The sequence below is a fragment of the Perognathus longimembris genome, chromosome 5 (assembly GCF_023159225.1).
Source record: "Perognathus longimembris pacificus isolate PPM17 chromosome 5, ASM2315922v1, whole genome shotgun sequence".
NCBI classification, from domain to species: domain Eukaryota; kingdom Metazoa; phylum Chordata; class Mammalia; order Rodentia; family Heteromyidae; genus Perognathus; species Perognathus longimembris.
The window spans coordinates 47529598-47549104 of record NC_063165.1 but is presented as its reverse complement, the minus strand read 5'-3'; the positions used below and the strand labels follow the sequence as shown (position 1 = coordinate 47549104).

At 37.8% G+C, this 19507-nt stretch overlaps 2 protein-coding genes across 4 annotated transcripts in view; one reads left to right on the top strand and one right to left on the bottom strand.

Moving 5' to 3' along the window:
• Eaf2 (ELL associated factor 2) overlaps window positions 1–3610 on the bottom strand; it is a 36773-nt gene extending 33163 nt beyond the window's left edge. The window contains exon 1 of the mRNA XM_048346746.1: window positions 3429–3610. Within this exon, the coding sequence (XP_048202703.1) occupies window positions 3429–3534 (106 nt within the window). The 5' untranslated portion in view covers window positions 3535–3610. The remainder of the gene's footprint in view (window positions 1–3428) is intronic.
• A 159-nt stretch (window positions 3611–3769) lies between these two features.
• Iqcb1 (IQ motif containing B1) overlaps window positions 3770–19507 on the top strand; it is a 37069-nt gene continuing 21331 nt past the window's right edge. The window contains exons 1-7 of one of the 3 annotated variants that reach the window (XM_048346738.1): window positions 3770–3793; window positions 4275–4365; window positions 8167–8275; window positions 8503–8662; window positions 11088–11217; window positions 14913–15006; window positions 15921–16020. In XM_048346738.1, coding sequence (XP_048202695.1) covers window positions 8176–8275; window positions 8503–8662; window positions 11088–11217; window positions 14913–15006; window positions 15921–16020 — 584 coding nt within the window. In that variant the 5' untranslated portion in view covers window positions 3770–3793; window positions 4275–4365; window positions 8167–8175. The other 2 variants (XM_048346739.1, XM_048346737.1) reach the window with 2 other exon arrangements.

Genomic DNA, 19507 nt, shown 5'->3' with positions numbered 1-19507 from the left:
TGGGCATAATTCCATAAACAGGAATATGTCATGATAGAATATTACTTTCAAAATGTTTGTTATAAATCAGATCAACCTGCAGATTCTTTATTCTAGTGTTTCCATCTCATTCTGAATTCTATTTGTTTACTTTATTTAAGTAGTTGTAAAAAGGAGTTAAACATTTAATAAAGCATTATGAATACTCATCCATTGCTCCCCTCCTTACCCTTTTCCTTACTCTTCTTAATTTTGTAGGATATACACTGGCTACCAAATTCTCCTCACCCATTTTTCCTCTTCCACTCCTATCCCCTTTCCCCTACCTCACTCTTTCCAAGTACCTGCTTCCTGAAGTTTGTTTTCTTGAACTTTTATTGCCCCTCAGTGGACAAATGGCTTAAGAAAATTTGAAATGCGCGCACACATGCGCACACACAGACACACACACATAGTGGAGTTTTACTCTTCCTTTAGAAAGAACAATATTGTATGATTTCTAAAGAAATGGAAAGACCTGGAAAAAATTACGCTAAGTGAAGTAAGTCGGGACAAGAGAGACAAAGATGCATGTTTTCCCTTATATATGGAAGTTTGTAAATAAATACATTGAGTAGTATCAATTGTCTCATTTTGAATTTTTTTTGAGGGGGGGCGGTGTCTTGAACTCAGGAGGGCCTGGGCACTAACTAGCTTTGGCTAGTGCTCTACCACTTCTGTCACAGCACCACTTCCGGTTTCTTGGTGGTTAATTGGAGCTAAGAGTCTCATGGGCTTTCTTTCCCAGGCTGGTTTTGAACCTCAATCCTCAGATCTTAAGCCTCCTGAGTAGGATTACATGTGTGAGCTACCGGAACCTGGCCTCTGAATTATTTTAATTAATTAATTAATTTATTGTGGGTTGTGGGCTTGAACTCTGGCCAGGCTGCTGTCCCTGCGCCAATTTGTGCTCAAAGCTAGAGCTCTACCACTCTAGCCACAGAGCCACTTCTGGCTTTTGAGTAGTTAGTTGGAGAGTCTCCCAGGGACTTTTCTGCCCCAGGCTGGTTTGAGCCTCAGATCTCAGCCTCCTGAGTAGCTAGGATTACAGGTGTGAGCCACAGGCACCTCTGAGGATGGAAGTGAACCTGTTCTCAAGGATAATTACAAGTCCCATTTAAAGAAATCTAAGATGAATCATCATGCTTTCTTCAAAAAGAAAAAAAAATGAAAGAACTGAAAATCTTGCTACTTACTGCCTTGCATAGGACAAAGTGTGCACTAAAAAATCTAGGCTTATTATTACTGTAATGAACATTTTCATTGTGAATCTTATAGGATTGTCTAATTCTTACCTTGAAAATATGATTCTGCATTTTAAGAACTTTTATAGAGCTGGGTGACACACTGATTGCCTATTAGGTGTTCAGCCATGGCTTCTATTTCCAGCCTCATAAAAGTAAATAAACATACAAGCCTCTGGTGGCTCACCCCTGTAATCCCGGCTGAGATCTGAGGATCATGGTTCGAAGCCAGCCCAGGCAGGAAACTTCCTGAGACTCTTATCTCCAATAAACTACTCAAAAAAGCAGGAAGTGGTGCTGTGGCTCAAGTGATAGGGCACTTACCTTGAGCAAAAGAAGCACAGAGACTGCGCCCAGACCTAAGACCAGAAAAAAAAATTAAAAAACAAACATGTAACTATAGTTACATACATTACATATGTAACTGTAACCCCTCTGTACATAACCTTGACAATAAAATTAAATTGAAAAACAGACAATCTAAAAATCCCTTTACAATAAAAAGGATTGAAGTAACTGAAAGGCATTTTTTTGTTGTTTATGTTTGTCTATTCAAAAATTGTATTTAAGAGTATTTATTACAGCATTTTGCCACAGTATTTTACATGAATCTAATTACAAAAGGCTATATTTCATTTATTGAATTTGGAGTTTATGTCCTTAAGGAGAGGATACCTAAATTATATAAAAATATTATTGAACACATTTTTTTGGGGGGAGGGGGGCCTGAGCACTGTCCCTGGCTTGTTTTCTGCTCAAGGCTAGCACTCTGCCACTTGAGCCACAGTGCCACTTCTGGCCATTTTCTGTATATGTGGTGCTGGGGAACGAACCCAGGGCTTCTTGCCACTAGGCTATATCCCCAGCCCCTGAACACATTTTTATAATCTTTAAAACTTGAAAAATTAATGCTAAGATAACATTTATCTGAAAAGGAACAGGAAAAAGAAGAGATACTATTTGAGAAAAAGGCATGGAGAAACCAGATAAGAATAGTGTCTTATTTTTCATAAACAGGACTGAAGAGAAATAGTTACTGTCTTATAGTGATGAGCTTTGGGTGAGAGTATGGTCATGTATGGCAAAATAAACACGAAACACTGTTAAAAGATCTTTGGTGGCAAATATCTCCTTCATATTTATTCCACCAAAGAGATGTTAATTCTGATCAACAGAACTCTTTTACACAATTTAAATACATCTTTGGAGGATTTTAGCTGGGTTTTCTACAACTTAAATACACTTTTGAAAGTTTTTTGAGTTTTAATTGGATGTTTTGATTGAACCATAGAACAGTTCAGTAAAAATCACAAAGGCCAACTTGACAGCATATCTCAGAAAGGTGAGATGAGCAGACAGTCAGAAAGGGCTGGGCTAAGGGGAAAAACAGAAGTGAAAATAAATACCTACTTTAAACATTACCACAGAAAAATGAGAGGTTATAATTGAACATTCTCAAAGTTTCCTTCCTGCTCTAGAATTCTATATTATGCAAAGAAGAATGTCCTACATACGAAATTATATATACTATATTGTTAGTCCCAGAATCGATACCAACCAGCTATTAATACAAAAGAGACACTTAAATCTATGTCTTAAAACTAGTTCCAGAGGGCAGAAGGAAAACGAAAAGGTAGCAATCCTGGGGAGGCAAATCCAAATAAAAGAACTAAATAGCACCTATTCCAATACTTCATTAGTACTCTATAACTGATAGTGAAAATTGGGGTCCATATGAGATGCAGACTAATTGAGATAAGTGACACTCTACCAGAACACACTAAATAAGAACCTCACCAGCCAAAGGTGAGGGAGAGTGGTGTCCCATAAGCCTCGCATTCCCTTTGCCCTGCATTTATTTGATATTTTATTCTGTCACCCTATCATTTTCTTTTCCTTCCACTTCAGTATCCACTTTGTCCTCTTAGTCTTCAGTCACCCTGCAGATCCACTCCAAGTTTCCCTTACAGTCTGCAGGTCTCACTTGAGTCTACCCAGAGTTTACCCACACCTGCTGGGCGCCAGCTCTCTGTAAGGACCCCTAAAACTCCACGCAGGGGTGGCAGTTCACGCGGAACCCGCATCTCTGGGTGATTAAGAGGGGCTAAGGGACTTGTGCCCCCACACACCCCCACTCAGGAGTCTGACTCTTCTCCCCAAACTCACAGCGCACAGTATGGAAGGCGCAGCGCGGCTGTTTCTCAAAACTCTGGCCTAACTTGAGAACTCGCTCGCGACGGTCCAAGTGCGACAGTCCCGCCGGTCCATTCATCCTCAGGATCTGGCTCCGACTCCGCCTTCGCTACCATCTGCCACCTCAGCCTGAAACAGCTGCACGGGCAAAGCAGGTCCCCAGAGCCCGCCACAGACCCCGCCCCACGCCCGACGCACAAGCTCCTTCCTCGCATCTTGATTGGCTGCCTGGCGAAGGACGCCCCGCCCCCTGGCTCCGAGACTCCCGGCCACGCCCCCGGGGCCTTCTTCCCGCGCGCGTCGCAACGCGCACGCTCCGCTGAGGCCGTCACGCAGAGGTGCGCGGCGGGAGAGGAGTGGGGGGGAACCTCTTGGTGCAAAGCCGAAGGGCGGCTGAGGTAACTGGCCTGCGGCCGTGGCCCGGCAAAGACGCCCCGGACCAACTGAAACGGGCCGTGTAGGACCTCTTCACGAGAGAATCGGCCTGCGCCACGCTCTGTCTGTGGAAATCTGAGTGGAAACTGAGGCCGGAGGTGTGGGGAACTAGGCCCAAGTGACTCGCCTGAGGCCTGGTAGGGCCGAAGCCGAGTCTGGAGCCCGCGGCCTCGAGGCCTCAGCTCGGAGCCTCGGTGCTGTGACCGGAAGCGCCGCCGTTGCCCGGGCAATGTCCCTCTCTTTGCTTACTCAGTACTAAAGCCGGTTGCTGGTGTATTGGACTGGCAGTGGGAGGGGAAAGATGGGTGCGAAGTGTGAACCCACGGACGATTAGATCCGTGGTGACCGCGTTGCATCGGTGTCTTTCATTTCTTTCCATCGTAGTGCTTCGTGGAGGCAGCAAAGGAAGGGCACAGCCTGGAGAAGTGATTCCCAAAAGATCCAGGCTAAGACTGAGGCCGGAGCTGGCAACGGGGTAATAGCATTAATAACTTGACTAGTGATTGTCATCTTTTCTGTCCTTGTTCATGGTAATGAATCTATTGTCAAGGTGGAGGAAATTCTGTATTAGAAGAGAAGCACTCAACAAATTGTTGCTATAACAAATGATTGGGTTTTTTTTTTCTCTAATGGTATATAACCAGACTGTAGTGCTTTAACTTGCAAATCCACACTAGACAAAGTTGTCCATTTATTATTCTATTTATTTTTTTCTCCCTCAACCTCTTCGTCTAACAGTTACCTTTTCAATGTATTCTGTATTATAGTCATAGACCCTTTCATAGTAGTATTTGGGGCCTAAAGACCTGCCACCAGGTCTCTAGATCCTACTTCCTACCTAAATGTAACTGTGCAAACCAGTCAAACTTTTCAAAATTACATATGTTTATTGTTAAAATTTGGGGAAAATATTAACTATCCCATAGAATTGTGAAAGCAATAGAAAGAGTTAACACATGGAATGAGAACAATTCATAGCACATAGAGCTCTCTGAATGATTATTGTTGTTATTACTATTGTTACTATCTTTTTTTTTTTTTGTAATATTGGGGTCTAATATTAGGGTCTCAGCTTTCTAGGCAAGGGCTCTACCTGAGTCATGCTCCCAACCAATGAGCACCAAGATTAAAAAATGGTCAAGGGCACAGAAGGCATGCATGTCTCAGATGTAGAACCCCTGCTTTGCAAGCAGAAAGTTCAGCTCCCTGAGTTCAAACTCTAGTGTGCATGCACATGCACACACACATACACACACACTAAGGGGTATGAACAGAAGGTATATCAAACTCAGCACAAGACTCTGAGTTCAAATCCCAATACAGGTATGTAGCCACACACACACACACACTCCAAGAACTAGTGAAAATGATACTCAAAGAAATGCAAATTGAAACAAAGCTACCATTACTCATCTAATAAGTTGGCAAAAAGTAAAAACATGCAGAAATCAAGACATAATAATTTGAACACTCTAAAACATTGTTGGTGGCAAGAATAGAGCTCTCCAGAGAAAAGTTAGTACAATCTAATCAAAATTTGAAATATATATATCCTGTGATTCAGCTATAGTATAATATAGCCTACAAGAACACTCTATTCATCTAACATTGACACTCATTGCATTGTGACCTGCAATAACATACAACTTGAATGATCTCCAGTAAAAGGGGTGGATAAAACATATTTTGAAGCTCTCTTACAAAAGATGCATAGCATTATGTAGCCTTTGGAAAACCTAAAATCATATACTCCCTTACAAAGTTTTGTGCCTAATATGTGGTAGTTTTACTGGGCTTTCTTCAAAATATTTTCAGTGAACTTTTTAATGATTTATATATCACCTAATAAGGGATGGTTTTTGTATGACTTGTAGCCAACTCTTCAACATAAAGTATTACTATAGTTATGAAGAATAATAGCTTAAAAAAGTGAGAAGTAATCTGTTGAGTATGTTTTATATGTTTACTGTTTTCATGGGAGGAAGTATAAAAAACGTAATTAAAATCATTGACTTTATAGTCAGCCTGATCTGATTTGACAGATGTCATTTACCACACACTGATAGAGCCATTTTAAGTTTCATAACTTCTTCAAGTTTTGTTTTTCTCACTGCAAAATGGAGATGATTAGCTGGGCGCCGGTGGGTCACACCTGTAATCCTAGCTACTCAGGAAACTGAGATCTGAGGATTGTGGTTCGAAGCCAGCCTGAGCCGGAAAATCCATGAGACTCTTATCTCCAATAAACTACTCAGAAAAAGATGAAGTGGTACTGTGGCTCAAGTAGTAGAGTGCTAGCTTTGAACACAGAAAAGCCCAGGGACAGAGCCCATGTCCTGAGTTCAAGCCTCAAGACCAGCAAAAAAAAAAAAGAGAAAACTGCTTCTTCATCCCATTGTGAAGAATAAATAGGATAATGCATTTAGAAACACTTAGAATTCAACTTGTGGTATTGATATTATAAGTACTTGTATGTTAATTTCTATTAATTAGAAGAAAGGTATATTCTAATTAGATACATTAAATTCAATTTTTAATTCTTTTTTTTTTTTTTTGAGATAAGGTCTTGATAATTTGCCCAGGCTGACTCAGAACTCCTGTGTAGCCCAGGCTCACCTCAAACTCACAAATCTTAGTGCTAGAATTACAGATATGTACCACTATGCCTGATTTTTGGAGTTTCCACTTAAAACATTTGTGTGTGTGTGTGGAATGGGGATTTAATACAGAACTTTGTGCCTGCTTTGCCACTTGAGGCATGCCTTCAGCTCTTTAGCTTTTAGAGAGTTGTTTTATTTTGGGAGCTGAGATCTGAACTCAAGGTCTTTCAGTTACTACACAGGTACTGTACCATTTGAGCTGTGTTTAGCCCAGTATTTTTTAGATTGAGTCTTCTGGTCTTGCTTGATTGTCCTGGACTACTGTCCAACTACCCACAGTCTCCAAACATAGCTTGGACCACACAGGCTTGTTTTCTGAGATGGGGTTTGACTAAATTTTTTGCTGGGACTGGCTTTGAGCTGTGATGTTTCCATTCTCAGCTTCTGCATAGGTAGGATTACAAGCCCTCCTTCTTCCCCTCCTCCCTTTCCCCTCCCCCTCCCCCTTTTTGGTGCTACTGGGATTGCTAAACAGGTTCTCTACCAGTTGAGCCACACCTTTACTCCTTTTCTATTTTAGTTTTTTTTGTGTGTGTATGGTGTTTGTTGTTTAGTTTGGGGGGGGGCAAGGGCTGACTTCTTATAGTCTTCCTACCTATGCCTCCTGCATAGGTGGGATTACAGGCAAGTGTTCCCATTGCCTGCTTTATTTGCTGGGATGGGGGTCTTGCTAACTTTTCTCCTGGGTTGGCTTGGAGTCATAATCTTTTGATCTCTGTCTCCTGATTAGCTGGGATTATATTTATAATCCACTGTATGGTCAAACATGAAAGTTTTAGCAACAAATTTACTTAGATGTGGACTTTTAAAATTTCAGAATTCATTTTATTGACTATACTATTTATAAATAATTTAGTTTTTAAAAAATATAATAACACTTTTAAGGCTTGGTGTGTTGGAAATTCCTTAAGACAACTCCCAGATTCTGTGATTAGTTAATAGGGATCACAGAACTCCAGATTTATATAGTCTTATTCATAGCTGTGAACTAAAGAGCTAGATAAACTTCTTTATGCAATACTCAGCCTCAGATATTTCATTACATTAATGGAAATTAGACTAATAAAAGTCATACAGATAACTCTCTGCTACTTATAAGCTAGTATTTTCAGGTTCTGAAAGGAAAGCAGGTGTTCATCATAAACCACATTATTTTTATAAACAGGAACAGTGAACTACTCTTCGTATAGAAAATGAAAAGCCTCCTTAAATTCACATTCTAGATGCTAGCCAAGGGCCAGCTTTGTAAGCAGACTTCTGAAAGGATGGCAGTCTTTGGTCTGCCACATTAGCTCTTTTCTTTCTGCACACTTAAGTTCTCTATGACTTCTCTTTTAAACTTGTGTAGATGAAGGCAATGAAAAGTCATTGAGTTTACAGTATCTCCTATAACTGCCATATGAAGGTATATGAATCTAGAACTGTTTCAGATTTGCAGTTTAGGAAAAACAGTTTCCTGTAAGAAAAAATTAAAAAACCCACCACACTCATACTTCTCAAACAAGACAAGCTAAAATTTCCATTTATTTTGGCCTTATATACCAAACACCATTTAGAAAATTAATATTTTAGGGTCATTTAACCTTTTATTTCTGATCTTATCACCTAAACTATAGGTGATAGAAATGAAGCCAACAGGTACAGATCCAAGGATCCTATCTCTAGCTGCTGAAGTTGCAAATAGTCCTGAACAGAATGTCCCTGTTGTATTGTTGAAGTTAAAAGGTAAGAAAATAATGTTGTGATTTGAGTAAGACTTTAATTTTAAAAAGCTATATTTTGGATATAGTTTCAGCAGTTTTTATGATGTGTTTAGAAAAAATCTTAATACTAATACACTAGATTTTTTTCCTTGATACACTTTTTCATGACTATTCCATGTATAAAAATTTAAGTAGCTATTACATGTGTTGAGTTTAAATGAATATATCTATTTCTTTTTTTTTTTTTAGAGATAATAAACACACCTTTAGGAAGCTCCGAGTTGAAGAAAGTTAAACAAGACATATATTGTTATGATCTTGTTCAATATTGCCTCTTGGTTCTCAGTCAAGATTGTTCTAGAATCCAGGGTGGTTGGACTACCATTTCCCAACTTACACAGATATTAAGGTAAAATGAAGCAATAGGGCAACTTATTCTTCAGGACTTTTGTATTTGATTCTCCATTTCAACAATTGATTTATTTTTATTCATCCTCTTAACACGAGTTGGAACTTTTATGATAGGTTTTGTTTATACTTTTATTTCATACTGTTTGGTATTGTTTTTAACCCAGGGATGATTGTCTAAAACTTCCTTCTGTGCTTATCCTTTGTTTTTCTCTTCACTGAATCCCAAGTGGGAAATATACTGTCTGTTGACTCAAAAAATATTTGAAGAAATGAAAAAAACTAAGGTGGCAGTTATGTAAATGTGTGACACAAGCTAAATGAAACAGGTGCCAAAATATAATTAAGCAAAGTACTGTAGAGGAACAGAAAGAAATTGTTTCTTCAAATTCATTTATTATGTCAATCCATGTCAATAAAATTCAGAGACATATTTGCCCCCATGTTTAAAAATTTTTAAGGTCAAAATCATTTTTAAGAGGAGGCAACAAAAAATATTTTCAGTGCTGAGCCACTTTAAGCTAAAGTAACTGACAGTGTGCATTTATTAACTTTATTTCTATTTTAGCTTTCTTTCAACTAGCCTTTTGATTGTAATGAAGTTTCTCTACTACAGTGATCCTAACTTTTTAATCTGCTTACTCAGCTATTACTAAAGGACAAATTCAAAGTGCATAGTTACAAAGAACAGTTAAAATGTATATCAATACACTTCATACATTAATTTTCAAGATTAATGGTTTTCTGAAGTAAAGAAATCCTTATCAGACTGGGAATGTGGCTTAGTGGTAGAGTGCTTGCCTAGCATACATGAAGCCCTGGGTTCAATTCCTCAATACCACATAAACAGAAAAAGCCAGAAGTGGCATTGTGACTCAAGTGGTAGAGTACTAGCCTTGAGCAAAAGAAGCTCAGGGACAGTGCCCAGGCCCTGAGTTCAAGCTCTAAAAGTGGCAAAAAAAAATTCTTTTTTTCCTAATTAGATACATTAATGACAATGTTGATTGAGCATAATTGCACTTATGCTATCAAAATAGTCTTTGAATTTAAGAATCAAAGATAAAATAAAAATTGATATATGTGAGCATTAGCCAGGTAGGCTTTTAGCATTCCCAATAATTATGTAGTTATCAATTGTTCATCAGTGTCTGCACATTTTTTAAAAAATTAAAGTATTAGTACTTATCAGACTGCAATCTGTTATTGGGTTGGGGCTCTTTGGTATTAGTATTTTTGGTATTATTTTATTATATAAATACTTTTTATTATTGAAACTTCTGAATATATTCAATTTATATTCAGGGAGTAGCTTTCATGTTCAAGTTCAAGAAGAAGACCTGTTTATTTAAATGATCTTTTTTTTTTTTTTTTTGGCCAGTCCTGGGCCTTGGACTCAGGGCCTAAGCACTGTCCCTGGCTTCTTCCCGCTCAAGGCTAGCACTCTGCCACTTGAGCCATAGCGCCGCTTCTGGCAGTTTTCTGTATATGTGGTGCTGGGGAATCAAACCTAGGGCCTCGGGTATACCGAGGCAGGCACTCTTGCCACTAGGCTATATCCCCAGCCCTATTTAAATGATCTTCAATGTATAAGTACTCCAACTATGATTAGGTTTTTGCTCTTTTACTGAATATACAAGCAGATAATTTTTATATGGTTTGTTTTTTAATGTTCTGTAAACAATAGAGTCTTGCTTTAGGCCCAGGCTGGCGTGAGCTGTGATCTTCCTACTTGTGCTTCTCTGCGTAGCTGAGGATGAGAAGTGCATGATCTGCAATGCAGCCTTTGTGTTTCCAATGTGGCTCAGAAAACCACCACAGGCCATGATAAACAGCTATTGGTTTGGCTGGAGTCCCTCGAACTTCTTTATACACACACTGACCTCAAACTATGATTCCTTATCTTCATTTCCAAAGTAACTGGAATTACAGGCTTGAGCTACCCATGCCCAGTAATTTGAATTTACAGATCTCAAGAATATCAATCTATTGGGAAGTAGAATTGATATACAGTTAGAGTTTTTGGTTCCATATCTTTTTACAGAAAATTAATCTTACCTTAGGCATTTTCAGTTACTAGATGTCTAGCATGTGTCAGCTAACAGAAATATAGGCAGTATATTTTATGGCATTAGAATGATTGTAGCTAGTTCATTGAAAACTTGATGCATTTCTCCTTACTATGAGCCAAGAGTCATTTCCTAAAGGGATGATATGTTGGTTTTCAGAACTAAACTAGAACTGAATACAAAAAAAAATCCACACCACAGTTTACTTTTCTGAAAAAAGTTAGACTGATTTCCAAGAACCTTTTTAATTGGCTTGTCAACAAAACAATGCTGAATATTTTGATTAAGGCTCAGTATCGAAAGAAATTTGAACGTTCAACTGAAAATGTATATTAACTTAAATTTATGTTCTTATTTCAGCCATTGCTGTGTGGGCTTAGAACCAGGGGAAGATTCAGAAGAATTCTACAAGGAATTACTTCCATCCGCTGCAGAAATTTTTCTAGTTTTGGGAAGACAGTTGCAAACATATTTTGTCAATGCAACTAAGGTCTGTGTTTACTTAGATTTTATAGCCAAATAATTTTATGGTTTTTTTGAGACAGGGTCTCATTATGACTCTTAGGCTGGCCTTGAACTCACTATGTTATCTATTTTCTTCTGTGTATAATCCATTTAAAAAAAATCTTTGACTACCTTACGATGTTCCTATTTTCTTTGGTTTTCAGCAATTTTTCTTTGATGAATCTTGGTGTACATTTCATTATATTTATTTGCTTTGGGTATTCTGAGCTTCCTATATCTTAATTAATATTTTTTTCACATTTAGAAAATTTGGAGCTGGGCATCAGTTGCTCATGCTTGTAATCCTAGCTATTCAGGAGGCTGAGATCTGAGGATTACGGTTCAAAGTCAGCCCAGGAAGGAAAGTCCATGAGACTTTTACATCTGTTTAGCCACCAGAAAACTGGAAGTAGCTCTGTGTCTCAAAGTGGAAGAGCATTAGCCTTGAGCAAAAATGCATAGGTACAGTGCCCAGGCCCTGAGTTTAAGCCCCATAATGGACATAAAAGAAGAGAGAAGAAAATTTGGAGCCACTATTTCTTTTCTTTTCTTTTTTGCCAGCCCTGGGATTGGACTCAGGCCCTGAGCACTGTCCCTGGCTTCTTTTTGCTCAAGGCTAGCACTCTACTTCTTGAGCCACAGTGCCACTTCTGGCTGTTTTCTGTATTTGTGGTGCTGAGGAATCAAACCCAGGGCTTCATGTATAGAAGGCAAGCACTCTTGCAACTAGGCCATATTCCCAGCTGGGGCCACTATTTCTTTGGATATTTTTTCCTATCCTTTCTTTCCCATTTGGGACTCCCAAGTTTTTGAAAATCTATTCATTTTTGTTCTTGTTCTTTTTTACTCCAGTTTGGATAATTTCTATTGGTCTGTCTTCAACTTCATGACTTTCTTCAATGTCTCATGTAACAATTCTATGGTAATAGATGTTTTTTCATGTATTAGTTAAATGATTTGTCTTTCTTAGTTGTTTCTTCAGTTGTCATATCCATTTTTTTCCTTTTTTACAGATTCCTTACAATATTTATGCATTTTTCATTTGTTTGTGGTGAAAACTTTCAAAATCCTTTCTTTGGATATACAGGCAAGCTGGCTGTGACATCTGTCACCCCAGTGATGAGCAGGGCTGACTTGCCCATATGACTGACAGATCAGGTATTTTTTTTTTTTTGGCCAGTCCTGGGGCTTGGACTCAAGGCCTGAGCACTGTCCCTGGCTTCTTTTTGCTCAAGGCTAGCACTCTGCCACTTGAGCCACAGCGCCACTTCTGGCCATTTTCTGTATATGTGGTGCTGGGGAATTGAACCCAGGGCCTCATGTATACGAGACAAGCACTCTTGCCACTAGGCCATATCCCTAGCCCCAGGTCAGGTATTCTTTTCTTCCCTCACCTCACCACGTGTGTCACTCCCAAAGCTATACATAGGGAGGACTGGTCTTCATTCAAGGATATACAAGTAGTTGTATTCCACTACTAAAACATCTAAACAAATTCTCAAAATCCTTTTTTCAAGCTATATTATCATTATCTATATGATCCTATTGTACCATAGAATACCCAGAGTATCTGCTGATCAACTTTCTGCCATCTTTTTTTTAATTTCCTTGTTCTCTAACCTCTGGTAATCACTATTCTGTCAACTTCAGATCCAGTATTTGTTTTTCTGGCTTAATTAATGCTATGACCATTCACAATCATGTCTTTTGTGCTTTTGCTTGTACTCTAGACTTTTAACCAATTGCTTTTTATATTTTTGATAATTTTTAATATTTTTTATAAAGACACAAGTGGCTCAGAATTACCACCATGTTGTATGTTTCATTTTAGGACATTTGATTAAATGAAGCATTTATACTGATTTGTGCTTAAAGAATTCCCAGGCTAATAAAGTAGGTTAAGATCCTAGCTACTTCTTATATAAAAATCTAAGATAGTTCTACTTTTAGTTTAAAACAATGTTAAATAAAAAAAAAATTAAGGGGCTGGGAATATGGCTCAGCAGTCTTGCCTTGCATGCATGAAGCCCTGGGTTCAATTCCTCAGTACCACATAAACAGAAAAAGCTGGAAGTGGCACTGTGGCTCAAGTGGTAGAGTGCTAGCCTTGAGCAAAAAGAAGCCAGAGACAATGCTCAGGCCCTGAGTCTAAGCCCCAGCACTGGCAAAAGAAAAAAGAAAAAAAAAAAAAGAGTGGAACTAAATGTAAAAAAAAAAAAAATACAAAAGTAGAGAAATATACTGACTTGAGAATAAGCAATATCAATGGCAGAGAATTGTAACCCAGTTCTCTGGCATTTTCGCTAGCATTTGAAAGGCACTAGCTCTAAATAAATACTTGCATATTTATAAGATTCAATTGGAATCAGTTGAAACACATGCACTATGAGAAATGGTGTTGAACTTGATTTTTTTTTTCTGACTGTACTACCAATATGTAAGAATGTTGAAATGATTTGAGGATGAATTTTGTTAACCTTTGTCAGGAGCTCTGAATTTATGGGTAATATTTTTGGAAGGGCTTTTTAAGAAAGTACAAAGTTGGGCTGGGGATATGGCCTAGTGGTAAGAGCGCTTGCCTCGTATACTTGAAGCCCTGGGTTCGATTCCCCAGCACCACAATACAGAAAATGGCCAGAAGTGGCGCTGTGACTCAAGTGGCAGAGTGCTAGCCTTGAGCAAAAAGAAGCCAGGGACAGTGCTCAGGCCCTGAGTCCAAGGCCCAGGACTGGCAAAAAAAAAAAAAAAGAAAGAAAGAAAGTACAAAGTCTAGAAATATAGCACCAGACTTTAATATTAACAGTGAGAATTACCGTGCCATTTCTGAAGTGCCATTGAATGAAAGTAACAAATGCAGTTTACCATGCTAAGAATTCTTATTCCAAGTGTGGCATTTCTTGTTTTTAGGTGTTTTTTAGGGGAGGATATTTATTATATTTAAGTTAAAAGCATATATCTTTTCATAAGTATCTCTCTAACTTTGGTAGAATAATAGGAAGAAAATACATTATTGTAAAGAATAGTCAAATGATTCATAAATTTTTACTGCTATTGTGCTGTAGTAGAAACACTTAGTATAGAGATAATTTTAATGGTCTGTCTATACGTAAATTTCCAAAAGTACAAGCCAAATGACAGAAAAAAAATTGTCATTATGGTCTGTGCTTACTTTTCCTTGGCAATACTAATTCCTCACCTTAATTTCCACGAGGGGAAAAAAAAACACCCAAATCACCATTTATTTATTGAATGAATATCGACTGAAAATTTGTTGTTGACAGTTATTATGAAGACACAGTTGTCATGGTTTCTGCCCTCCTAAAGTCATTGAAATGAACTGGAAGCTCTATTAACAGTGCCTTACATACTAACATTTGTAAACACAGATGTTTGTTTTTATCTATTTAACAACCATATGTATTAGGTAGAGTATTAATAAATATACTGCAACCATAATTTTCTAGAATAAGAAACCAAAGGCTATAAGCTCATATACTACCTTTTGTTATATCCAGCACTTGAGTCTTCTGACTTCCTAGAGCAATTCTTTTTGAAAAATAGCAAATTACAGAAAAACAAATTGGGGCTGGGAATATGGCCGGGACAGTGCTCAGACTCTGAGTTCAAGCCCCAGGACTGGCAAAAATAAATAAATAAATAGGATTTGTCTTTTATGTTAAGGGTGAAGAAAAAGGTGAACTACTGCATTTTTTCCAAATTGTGACTGATTCTCTCTTTTGGCTATTGGGAGGCCATGTTCAACTCATACAGAATGGTAAGAAATATGATTTTAATGTAATTGGTAGACATTGTAGAGTCCATTGCTAATAGATGAGTATTTTTTCTAAAAATAATGCCTTATAAATTATACAGATAACCATGATGAAGTGAAACTATGTTAAAATAACTTCACAATTTAAAAAATCCATTTGGATATTCCAGCTTTAATTAGCATTGTCAATATAAGCCTTATTTTAAAGGTAATATTGCTAAAATAGGAATTTCTTCTCAGATTTTTCTATTTAGTAAATCTGAGATAAGTATTCATTATTTGAACAGGTTAGGAAAAATAATTTGTTTCAAAGATTGTAACTCATGTTTCAGATCTATTGTGAAACAAATAATTTTTTTTAATCATTAGTCCATTTATTTATTCAGCAAAATCTTTTTCTAGAAAATAGGATTTGGATTTGGGATATGTTACTTTCAGCCTAAAAAAATAATAAATTCTTAGGTTGGTATTTATAGATAGTCCCTTGACTACAGATTAACTCTTTTATATGGCTACTTAAAGTTACCTACTTCTTGAATTCTTGATTTTAGGAAATAGAAAGCTAGGGAGTTTAGCAGATGATCATTTTTTAAAAATTTGTTTTTAAAAGAACAAAATTTACTCTGTGGCTTACACCTAAAATTCTAGCTACTCAAGAAGCTGAAATTTGGAGGATGTTGGTTTAAAACCAAAGCAGGCAGAAAAGTACATGAGATTCTTGTCTCCAAAATAACTAGCAAGAAGCAGGGATGGAGTCATGACTCAAGTGGTAGAGCTCTATCTAGTCAAGCAACCAAACTGAGCAAGTTCAAGGCCCTGAGTTCGAATCCCAGAACTGCCGAACAAAGGTTAAAAATCTAACTTGTATTATTATAGAATATTTGCTTTAATTACTCTTTTCTTAATTCTTCTTTTAGTGCTACAAAGTGGTCATTTCTTACACTTAATGCAAACCGACAATGTTCAAATAGGATCTACAGTCATGAGTCTACTAGAGAATATACTACGGATTAATAGGTAACTTAGTTTTAGAAAATGTTACTGCTTTTTACCAATTTTTTCCAGTTCAAAAAATTTACAAGTGACTTGTCTGTAATATTTAATCGCTGCTATGATTGTTTCAGAAAAAGTTAATGAAAAATACTGTAAAAGGTTGGAAATTTGTTATCAAATTGGTATGTCAGAAAGAAGATCATATACCAAATTTTGATCCAAGAAAAAAGAAATTAGTATTTCTTTAAAAAAGGTTCTTGAGGGCTGGGAATATGGCCTAGTGGCAAGAGTGCTTGCCTCCTACACATGAAGCTCTTGGTTCGATTCCCCAGCACCACGTATATGGAAAACGGCCAGAAGGGGTGCTGTGGCTCAGGTGGCAGAGTGCTAGCCTTGAGCGGGAAGAAGCCAGGGATGGTGCTCAGGCCCTGAGTCCAAGGCCCAGGACTAGCCAAAAACAAACAAACAAAAAAAAGATTCTTGAAAGTCAGGTGCTAATGGATCATGCCTCTAATCCTAGCTACTCAGGAGGCTGAGATCTGAGAATCACAGTTCAAAAGCCAGCCTGGGCAGGAAGGTCCATGAGATTTATTATCTCCAATTAAACATTAAAAACAAAAAAGTTAGAAGTTTTTGGCTGTGGCTCAAGTGGTAGAGAACTAGCCTTGAACTAAAAAGCTCAGGGACAGCATCCATGACCTGAGTTCAAGCCCCAGTACTGGCATGTACACACACAAAAATAACCCAACACACACATATACACACACACACAAACACATCACAATAAAAACCAATAAAATGCTGACTTACATGTTTACTTAGCAAACAAGTTCAGCATTGTGGTGAATGCTAGGAATATAAAAGAGGTAATATACTATCTTATCCTTCAGGTTATAACATAAAGACAGAATGTATTTATTGAATACTTTTACTTCTTTCCTTCTTTTACTTTAATATGTATAGTAAGTAACTAACTACTATGTGTTCAGCAAGAACTGCGTCATCGTATTTACAAAGCTGATTTAAATGTAAACCTGATCTTCAAAGAACTAACAGTAGAGGGAAAGAGACATCCTAAGTGTATTACGTTGTGTTGGGTTGCAGTGTTAAAATTATGCTCAAGTGCTTGAAAGCTAAACTGGAGGAGGATGTTTCCTAGAGAAAGTAATGGCTAAGATGAAACTTTAAGCATGAGAAATTGACCAGGGAAGGAGGAGAAAGCAGCTAGGTAGAGATAACAACATAAACAAAATTAGAGAGATTAAAAAACTTTATGTTTGCAGTGAAAACTGGAGACAATTCATTGTTGCTGAGAAAGTTTAGTATCAGAGGTAGCTAGGAAGTTCTGTGGAGAAGTCATGAAAAATTGATCTGTGTGTAAGAATAGGTGACATTGATCAAGATGCATTTTACTCCCAAACTGACATGGAATTGAAACCCCCCTTATACAGTTACTTAAGGGTAAAAAATTTAAAATAATTAAGTTTAAAAAAGAAAATTTAATGTTATGGTAGACAGTGGTAATGACAGATTTTTTTTTAAGTGGTGAAAATGGTCTGTGTTTCAATTGTTATTCTGGTAGCAATAGAGCAAAGATAAAGGAATAAAACTACACAAAGAAGGCAGTTAGAGGTCTGGGGATTAGTTCAATGATACTGTACTTGTCTAGCATGCCTGGCATGGATCCCTAGTATAGGCTACAACTCTCTCTCTTTCTTTCTTTCTTTCTTTCTTTCTTTCTTTCTTTCTTTCTTTCTTTCTTTCTCTCTTCTTCTCTCTTTCTTCCTCTCTCCCTCTCTCTCTCTCTCTCTCTCTCTCTCTCTCTCTCTCTCTCTCTTCTCTCTCTCTCTCTTTCTCTTTTTGCCATTCCGGGGCTTGAACTCAGGGCCTGGGCCCTGTCCCTGAGCCTCTTTGTGCTCAAGCTAGCACTCTACCCCTTGAGTCACTTCCAGTTCTGGGGTGGTTAATTGGAGATAAGAGACTCACACAGGGGCTTTTCTGCCAGGACTGGCTTCAAATGTCGATCCTCAGATCTTACCCTACTGAGTAGGTAGGATTACAGGTGTGAGCCACCAATACAATATTCCTTCCTTCCTTTCTTCCTTCCTTCCTTCTTCCTCCCTTCCCCCCTCCCTCCTTTCCTCTGCCTGTCTGTCTTGTCTGTCTTGTCTGTTTTCTTGTCTTTAGTTTTGTTTTTTTAAGCAGTTAAAGCAACCATGGCAATGCAAGATCATCCAGATCAATCATCAAAGCATGGCCTAAAAGGATCAAAATGTTTCAAAAAGTCCCTTAACTGTATAGAGTTTCTAAAGCTACCTACAGTTTTAAATACCTTTTATAAATTGTAGAGTATACAAATACAAGAAATTCAGCAAAAACGGCTGTGCTTTGATTTGGCTCTGAAAGGATGAGAAAAGCCCATTTGTGCCACATAAAATATTTGATCACTTTTTTTTCTTCTAATATTCCAATGTGATCATTTCTTACAGCTGCTGCAAACTAATGACATATAGGTTTGCAGTCATGACTGTGCTATAGAGCATAGGTAATTTGGTTTTTTACAAATGTTCCCAGTTTTTAAAAAATCTTTGATCAGCTCAAATGAGTTAAAATTCACATTGTTTTACATGCAAAGAAGTACAAAGCATGCAAATGAGCAAGGATAAGGTATTCATAAATGAGATCATTGGTATACTTACAACTGTTTTCCATACAGTTGCAAAATATAAGAAATCTATATGATGAAAGACCCCCACTGAACCTGTAGGAGTGAAAACTATTAGTATACCGGATGGTATTAGCAACAAGTTAACATTACATATTACTGAACTTTAGGATAAATCAATAGCAACTATACAAAATGAAAAAAAAAAAGAGAGAAACAAAGCCTATCAATGTGCTATGGGACTATATTAAGCAGCATTGCATAGGTATAATCAAGACTTTAATGGGGCTGGGGATATAGCCTAGTGGCAAGAGTGCCTGCCTCGGATACACGAGGCCCTAGGTTCGATTCCCCAGCACCACATATACAGAAAACGGCCAGAAGCGGCGCTGTGGCTCAAGTGGCAGAGTGCTAGCCTTGAGCGGGAAGAAGCCAGGGACAGTGCTCAGGCCCTGAGTCCAAGGCCCAGGACTGGCCAAAAAAAAAGACTTTAAAAGTAGTAGTAGAGTCAGAAAAATATACTTAAGAAATAATGAGTAAAATTTTTCCACACTTGATGAAAACTGTATACTTTCAAAAGGTTCATTCAAAAGGCTTGTCCTATCCCCATAATCAAAGTGGTAAAAACAGTAATAAAAAGTAATAAAAATGAATCATTCAGAATGCATAATCCTGCAAAGTGCCATGACTCATGCCTGTAATCCTGGATACTCAGGAGGCTGAGATCTGAGGATCATGGTTTGAAGCCAGCCCAGGAAGAAAAGTCCACGTGAGACTCTTATCTCCAATTAATCACTGACTGAAAAACTGGAAGTAGCACTGTGATTCAAGTGGTCTAGTCTTGAG